At 61.2% G+C, this 8,146-nt stretch overlaps 1 protein-coding gene across 1 annotated transcript in view; it reads left to right on the forward strand.

Moving 5' to 3' along the window:
- Nucleotides 1–7,691, forward strand: part of MNEG_8987 (dynein heavy chain) — a gene marked incomplete at both ends in the record, with an annotated part of 11,891 nt that extends 4,200 nt beyond the window's left edge. Inside the window, 24 exons of the mRNA XM_014042541.1 lie at nt 9–110; nt 372–461; nt 671–814; nt 946–1,066; nt 1,283–1,431; nt 1,753–1,917; nt 2,178–2,261; nt 2,445–2,592; nt 2,746–2,821; nt 3,067–3,179; nt 3,404–3,591; nt 3,770–3,894; nt 4,106–4,171; nt 4,394–4,535; nt 4,666–4,749; nt 5,023–5,104; nt 5,298–5,412; nt 5,667–5,817; nt 5,966–6,130; nt 6,314–6,442; nt 6,573–6,648; nt 6,845–6,905; nt 7,089–7,203; nt 7,536–7,691. Coding sequence (XP_013897995.1) covers nt 9–110; nt 372–461; nt 671–814; nt 946–1,066; nt 1,283–1,431; nt 1,753–1,917; nt 2,178–2,261; nt 2,445–2,592; nt 2,746–2,821; nt 3,067–3,179; nt 3,404–3,591; nt 3,770–3,894; nt 4,106–4,171; nt 4,394–4,535; nt 4,666–4,749; nt 5,023–5,104; nt 5,298–5,412; nt 5,667–5,817; nt 5,966–6,130; nt 6,314–6,442; nt 6,573–6,648; nt 6,845–6,905; nt 7,089–7,203; nt 7,536–7,691 — 2,847 coding nt within the window. The remainder of the gene's footprint in view (nt 1–8; nt 111–371; nt 462–670; nt 815–945; nt 1,067–1,282; nt 1,432–1,752; nt 1,918–2,177; nt 2,262–2,444; nt 2,593–2,745; nt 2,822–3,066; nt 3,180–3,403; nt 3,592–3,769; nt 3,895–4,105; nt 4,172–4,393; nt 4,536–4,665; nt 4,750–5,022; nt 5,105–5,297; nt 5,413–5,666; nt 5,818–5,965; nt 6,131–6,313; nt 6,443–6,572; nt 6,649–6,844; nt 6,906–7,088; nt 7,204–7,535) is intronic.
- Between the last annotated feature and the right edge of the window lie 455 nt (nt 7,692–8,146).

Genomic DNA, 8,146 nt, shown 5'->3' on the forward strand with positions numbered 1-8,146 from the left:
TCCTTGAGCTCATCAAGCTTTACAAGAGTGTCCTGGCCCGCAAGAGGAAGGAGAGCCAGGAGGCCATCGACCGCCTGGAGAACGGCCTCAACAAGCTGCACAAGACCCAGGTGGGTTCTGGGCGTCTTGAGAAGAAGACGCGCGTTGGGGGCTGCCGGCTGCTGTGCTGCTCTCCACAACCCTAAACCAGGCACGATTGGCTGGCGCTGGGCCAGGTGTGGTATCCTGTCACTGTCATCTTTCCGCACATTGTCTCTTGAACCCCGCCGCCAACCCCACTCGTCACAACGACCCCTGTCCCCACCCCCACCCTGCTGTGTACTCACTCGCCCACCCATCTGCTCAAACCCCCATGTCAACCCTTCTTCCAGGCGGACGTGGATGTGTTGGTGGAGGATGCCCGCAAGATGGCGGTGGAGGTGGAGCACAAGGTCGCCAGCGCAAACGTGTTTGCAGACCAGGTGGGGCGGCAGCTCAGTTGAGGTGCAAAAGGAGATCTGAGCCCTGATCTGTGCAGCCCAGATGCATTGTACAGGTGCAGGATCAAACGTGAAGCTTGGCCTGCCCCTCTTATCCTGATGTGATGGCTTGAACCGCACGCGCAGTTTTTCGGGGCTTCCAGGCCGGGCCGCCACTAAACTGCGCCGCTGCACTGCCGGCATGACCGCAGGTTGGCGTGGAGAAGGAGAAGGTGGCCGCGGAGAACGACAGCGCCAAGGTGGAGGCCGACAAGTGCGCGGTCATCGCCAAGGAGGTGGCGGAGAAGCAGGTGATGGGGGCGCTCAGTGGTGACAGTGGTGGCAAGGCCACCAGGGTGTGCAAAGTGCTCTTGGCAACACGGGATGCAACCATGTGCTGGAAATTCTATGCTGTTGACTGGACGGCTTCTTAGCCGTATAACACGGCGCCCAATCACGCATTGTCTACAACATTTGTGACGCACAGGCGTCGTGCGAGGCGGACCTCGCGGCCGCCGAGCCGCTTGTCGCCCAGGCCGAGGCGGCGCTAGACACACTCAACAAGAAAGACCTGGGGGAGACCAAGAGCCTGAAGAAGCCGCCACCAGGTGGGTAGCGAGGGGCGGATGAACGGGCCCTGGGGCATGTTGTGGGGCCACCTGATGAAAGCTCTAAAAGGCCAAGTGTCGCCTCGCCCGCCCGACAGCACGTTGGGGCCCGCCTCTTGTCTGGCCTCGCTACGAGGTCTCAGTTCCTACACTCTCCCCAGCTCTCTACCGGGCTGTAATCAGCCGCCGCCCACGCCCTCCCCACCTCACCCGCAGGGGTTGATGACATCACCGCGGTGGTGATCATCCTGCTGGAGGGCAACCCCAAGGACAAGAGCTGGTCCGCGGCCACCAAGCTGATGAACAACGTCGACAAGTTCCTGGAGCGCCTCAGGTGCTACAAGACCGTCATAGACGAGGGCAAGGTGCGTCGCGGTGGAGTGGGGTGGGGTGAGGTGGACGGACAAAGGCATGCCTGGGCCGTGACGTCTTCTCTGGGTCGAGAGCACGGGTTTGTTGGCAGGTATGTTGCGCTCTCCGTATACCTGCAACCACCACAAGACATGCACATTTGCAGCCCTGTCGCATGTTTCTGCTGCCCCGTCACAAAATCACCCGTCACTAACCTATTGCTTGTCACACGCTGCTGCCCCCACGCGCGCGCACGCGTGCGCACACACACACACACACACACACACACTCACTCACTCAATCAATCAATCAATCAATCAATCAATCAATCACAGGTCCAGAAGAAGACAGTCGACGCGTGCCGCTCCTACCTGGAGCTCCCCCACTTCAACCGTGACGTCATCTTCACCAAGAGCCACGCGGCCGCGGGGCTGTGCGATTGGGCCGTCAACATTGTCAAGTACTACGACGTCGTCAGCGAGGTGCGGGGGCCCAAGGTGGTAAGGTTGTGGGGCTGTGAGGCATTGGCAGTGGTCGCGCGCACGGGCGGCCGGACGACGGGGATGCTCAAGCGCGAGCGCGTGTGCATGCGCTAAGGATGGATATGGGGGTTTTGTTTGAGTGTTTTAGGGAACCGTTGTGCAGGACGTCGCTGAGGCTCATTTGATTGAGGGGTTGTGGCGGTGTGGTAGTTCCTCGGAGCGTCGATGGTGACCAGCGCCTGCTTCTTGATGGTCACACACCTCACCCCTTGCGACAGGTCGAGCCCAAGAGGATGGAGCTGGCCGCAGCCAATACTAAGCTGCAAGATGCCAACACCATGCTGGCAGCTGTGCAGCAGAAGGTGGGGTGATGTGGCCTCTGAAACACGCGTGAGCACACACACACATACACACATACATACACACCTGGAGCGCAAGCATACCGCCTTGGCGCTGGGAGGATTGAACCCTCGGCCGTTTCATGGGAATTAATCCAGCCTCGCGTGCCAACAAGAGCGTTGCGGCAATGACCACGATATGCACAGGTGGCGGAGCTCAATGCCAAGGTGCAAGCGCTGGAGGCCCAGTTCAACGCGGCCGTGGACGACAAAAACGCCGCCATACGCGAGAGCGAGCGCTGCCAGCTCAAGCTGCAGCTGGCCAACAGGCTCATCAACGCGCTGGCGTCCGAGGGTGCGCTGGGCCGACGGGCCGGGCGCAAGCAATATGGCATGCAGCTGCGGCATGTGCAGGCCTGTCCAACAGCCCCCTTCCTCCAATTGCAAAACCCCACTTCCACCACGCCCCTGCTTTTGGCTGCTCCCTGGATCTTGTCAAAATGTCCAGGCGAGCGCTGGGCGCGCACGGTGGAGCAGCTGCGCGCCGGCTACGACGTGCTCACGGGTGACATGCTCGTGGCTAGGTGGGTTGGCAGGGTACTGCTGCCCTAGGTTGAGGAGCGTGCTGGACGTGTTTTGAGGGAGTATAGGGGCCTCCTGTGAAGATGCCAATGTATGCAGTCCTCTTTGTTTAGAAGGATGGAAAGCGTCTTCGACCACCTTGCATCATCCCTCCGAGAAAGGTTTTTGGTTCCTGGATCCTCGATATGGCAGCTGCCGCCTCACGCCTCCACTCCACGCTGCTCCTCCCCCCTCCTCCGCCCGCCAGTGCGTTTGTGAGCTACGCGGGCCCCTTCACGAGCCGCTTCAGGTCGGGCCTGATCAGCGACTGGATCAAGTTCCTGACAGACAAGGGGGTGCCCATGACGGAGGGCATCAAGGGTGAGGGACCCATAGCGCCCAGCCAGGCACAGCGCCGCACAGCAACGCGCTGTAACGCAAGGAACACCCGCGGCCTGGGTTTGGCGAAGCTGTGAAGTGCCAGTCTCATCCTGGATTTGTTTTGCTTTGCAACCCGTTTTGCTTTTCATCGACACAGTTGCATGAAGCAATCTCGACATGGGCACACTGACTGGTGCACGCGCTCACACCCAATTTGCTTGCAGACCCGCTGTCACTGCTGGTGGACGACGCGCTGGTGGCCTCCTGGATCCGCCAGGGCCTGCCCTCCGACCCCACCAGCGTCCAGAACGGCACCATCCTGGTCAACAGCGAGCGCTGGCCGTTGATGATGGACCCGCAGCTGCAGGGAGTGCTGTGGATAAAGGAAAGGGAGGCCAAGAACGGCCTGCAGGTGGGGGCGCCGCTGACCATTCGTGGTCCGGCTGTGGGGCTCCTTGCTATCAAACGACCGCTGTGCTTGCAAGCCTGGTGGGCTGGTGAGTGTGCTGAACTCAACCCTAATCCTGGATGCAGGCGGATATATCACATCAGAGCCATGGTCTCACACTGAGCACACATGTGTCCCCCAGGTCGTGCGCATGGGCGCTGACAACATGATGGTGGTGATTGAGCGCGCCATGGCCGCGGGGAACAGCGTGCTGATTGAGAACATGGGGGAGTCCATCGACGCCGTGCTCAACCCCGTCATCACACGGTGGGGCGCACAGGAGGGGTCCTGCTCCATGCTTCCTGATCAGAGGCGGGAAGTTGCAATGCGGTTGCATTGGTTGTTTGCCCTAGCAGATTCCCCTGCAATTGCGGAATCATTGCGGCAGAGGCTGTGGCAACTTGTTCTCCACTGCGGCACTGCAGCAGCTGGCCTAATCCATGAGGTTTGAACCGTGGACACCCAACTCATACCCCAGGTCCACCTTCAAGAAGGGCCGCAGCCTGTACATCAAGCTGGGGGACAAGGATGTGGAGTACAACAGGTGAGACCTTGCCGCTGGCAAGACGGTCAGACATACTGTGCTCAGCCGCAGACCCTCCTCTGCACACCAGAGGGTGGTTATGCGCTTCCCCCTAACACCTTGCACGCTTCCCCGTTGTCTTGGCTTCGAGCTTTCTCCGGCCTCTTGCCGTCCATCCCTCCCACCACCTTTGTTATCACACACACCCACACAAAAACGCCCCTCCGCCCTGCCGCCCTCCAGGAGCTTCAAGCTGTTCCTGCACACCAAGCTGTCAAACCCGCACTACCCACCGGAGATCCAGGCGGAGACCACCCTCATCAACTTCACAGTCACAGAGCAGGCGCGCCTTGGCATCGCATTTCTCACCCTGTCGCTCATGGCAGTTGGCCTGGCCTATTAGGGCCGCCAGCGATGATGCTTGTAGTCGCCGTTCTGCAGCGCCACCGCCACATGCTGAGCAACCCCCCGTAACCCAACATTGACATTTCTCAAACCCCTGCCGCCGCCCTCAGGGCCTGGAGGACCAGCTGCTGGCGCTTGTGGTCAACAAGGAGCGGCCCGACCTTGAGGAGACCAAGACACAGCTCATCATACAGGTGGGGGCTGCAGGAACTGCAACCAGGCCCCAGCATGTGCTTGAAGGACGCATGCCCACTGCCCAGTGACGCCATGTTCAGTTCGTTGGCTCTGGCCCCTGAGAGATTGGGTCTACCGTCGTTGTTCAGGCGGGACCTTGTGCGGCGTAAACAGGAAACCTGACCAAAGCTGTTGCAGCTGAGACAGTATTGCCCTGACACACTTTGACCCACCCCCCGCCTCTCCCAACACATGCACCCTTTGTTCTATTCCGCCCCACCCTCGGTTCCTAGAACACCGAGTTCACGATCAAGCTGAAGCAGCTGGAGGACGAGCTGCTGTACAAGCTGTCAACTGCAGAGGGCGACATCACAGGTGGACGGGCGGGCTGACATAAGAAGCATGAGTGTTTGCTGCGCAAGTTGTTGCCCCGCGTGAACGGCATGCATCCTTACGCAACACCAAAGTAGTGCTGCGCTGCAGACTGGAACTCTGTAATCACATACGCATGCAAACAGCTGTGCATGTGTTCACCACACTTTACAACGCCCCGCCTCATCATCACCAGAGGACGTGGGGCTGATCGAGTCCCTGGAGGAGAGCAAGCGCGTGGCCACCGACATCACGGACAAGGTGGCGGAAGCCCGCGAGACAGAGGGCGCCATCAATGACAGTCGCAACAAGTGAGCCCAGCGCAGTTGCCCCACCAAACCGCACACTCACGCACCCCACAAAGACTGCAACCAGCCTTGCTCCCTGTTTGCATTCTGCTGCTTGCTGCACCCGATCAAGTGCAGGGTGCTCAACACGAGGTTGCAGCAAGACCAAGCCTCCCTCCCTTCACACCCGCAGCGCAGCACGCGATCTCAGCGGCAGCGCCCCTTCCGCCGCCAGCACCCTACTCACGATGGCCTCCACCACCGATGCATCCTGCCAGGTACCGCCCCGTGGCCCAGCGCGGCGCGATGCTGTTCTTCCTGCTCAACAGCCTCTCCAAGATCCACGCGTTCTACCAGTTCAGCCTCAACGCGTTCGTCACAGTCTACGGCCGCGGCCTCGACAACGCGCCGGGAGGCCGTCGCAAGCCGGTGCGTCGCAGTGCAACCACGCACCTCTCCGCGCCGCCTGCTGAAACAGAGTTGCAGTCTGGCGGGGTAGAGCATGCGAGATGCTGCAGAAGTACTCATGCGACAGGCTTCAACACACACGCACACACGCACACGCACACAACCCCAGGCCGCGGCCGCCGCTCAGCCAAACGAGGGCGTGCTGCCTCAGATGCAGCGCCGCGTGACAGGGGACCGCCGTGAGTTTGCCGAGGTCATGGCGATGGCGCGCCGCACGTCCAGCCAGACGGGAACATCGCCGGTCGTGCACAGCAGGAGGCCCACCAACATGCAGGTAAGGAGAGAGAGGGCGCTCACAGGTGGGGCCGAGGAGTATCTGGCAGAGCCGCTGTAATGCATGGGTTGAGCTTGATTTTCCAGGTATTGAGAGCTTTGCTGCGAATGCTTGGTACTGATGTTGTGTAATGCTTCAGTCCACCCACATGTGTTGCTCTCCCACCCCCCACCGCCGCCGCAGGCGAGCGTGAGCGGCGAGGCGACCATCGCCGAGGGCGCGGAGGACGGCTCCGAGGAGACCGATTACGCCATGAGCCCAGAGGAGCTGGAGAAGAGGATGGCCTCGCTGCTGCAGACCTGCACCTACACGGTGCGGATGCACATACTGGGTTGGGCTTTGGTTGCCTGGCGCACGCCGCTGGGGCTCGTGATGTGGATGCTCTCTCTTGACACACACCGCAAAAAAATCCTTGCCCTTGCTGCCGTCCTTGCCCCCCCAGGTGTTCAACTACACCCGCCGCGGCCTGTTTGACCGCGACAAGCTCATCGTGCTGACCCTGCTGACCTTCAACATCGGTGCGGCTGCCACCTGAGTCAGCCTCAGGAAAACGCCCTGTTGCACCTCATGAAGCGCTGCCTCTGCTTCAGAGGCACAAGATTCACATCTGCATGTTTGCGGGCCGCTGTTGGGCAACTTGCGCACCCCGGGTACAGCTGAAGCAACGGCATTGCTTTGCGCAGCACTGAGTCCCTGCTTACATTTTTCCTCCAGGCCTGCGCAACGGCACCATTGACGCGGCCGAGTACGAGGCCCTGTGCAAGGGCGCGCGCAGGTGAGCCTGCGACCCTGGCCTCCCAGCCCTGCAGCCCTGGGACGCGCCGCAACGAGCCAAGCGTCCAGCGTTTTGATTTGTTGTGTCGTGCAAGAAGCCAGCACGCCTCGATCTTCTCTCGCTCAACATTCAGACTCCTACTGACACGTGTGGCATCAACCCAAACGCGCAATACTGCTCCAGCACGTCCCCGCCGCCTATCACGGACGAGCTGTCGCGCTGGATGACCGAGGGTCAGTGGGCCGCCGTTGACGCGCTGGCCACCAGCGGGGTGCCGGGCTTCGCCTCCCTCACCAAGGTGCGGACCCACTGGGCTGCCCGAACACCCGCCCCTGGCCTCACAACAAGAGCTCCTTCTGCAATCTGCGCCAGCCGCCGCGCCCGTCCCTGTTTTGTACGGGTGTTCAAAAAGTTGCGCCTGCCCCACGCAGCCTGCGACCCTTGACATTGCCTCCCATGCAGCACCTGCTCTTCCCCATTTCTCAACCCAACCCCCAAATCCCTGCTATCCCCCCTCCCTGCCCACCTTCCTTGCTCACTCCTCCGCTCACCCCCCTGCTCACACAAATGCTCAACCCCCTGCCCAACCCCCTGCTCAACCCCCGGCTGACCCCGCCCTCCTGTGACCAGGACCTGGAGAAGGCCAGTGAGGAGTGGAGCGCGTGGTGCCTGTCAGAGGCCCCGGAGCGCGCCCTCATGCCGGGAGACTGGGGCCGCGTCGGGGAGTTCAGGAAGCTGCTGCTGCTGCGCGCGCTGCGGCCTGACAGGATCACCAACGCGCTGCAGGTGCGCGGGGCTGGGTTTTAGGATCAGATGTCGGACGAGGGACCAGAGGGGAAGTTGACCGCACACTCTGTGGCATGGTGATCACCATGTGAATAGGCGGCAGAATTGAGCTGCTCGTGCTGGCACCACGCTGTACTATTGATGTGACTCAAGCTGCCCCCACTCCCAACAACCGTAATTCTTGAGCATGACCCCGCCCCCGCCCCTCTTTAAGGCGTACTGCGAGGGCATAATGGGCAGCGCCTTTGTGAAGCAGGACGCCTTCGACGCAGCCACGGTGCTGCAGGAGAGCAGCAGGTGCGCCCCGACTTTTCGTTGGATCCTGGCCCGGCACCTGGCGTGCACCCCTGCCCCCTCCTGCATCTGTAATACACGCAGGTCTTCGCAGGCAAAGCTCAACCGCAGCTTGCCAACGCTTCCCCTCTCACCCCTCTGCTCTCCACCCCTCTCATGCC

This window comes from Monoraphidium neglectum (genome assembly GCF_000611645.1).
Source record: "Monoraphidium neglectum strain SAG 48.87 unplaced genomic scaffold scaffold01777, whole genome shotgun sequence".
Classification (NCBI taxonomy): Eukaryota; Viridiplantae; Chlorophyta; class Chlorophyceae; order Sphaeropleales; family Selenastraceae; genus Monoraphidium; species Monoraphidium neglectum.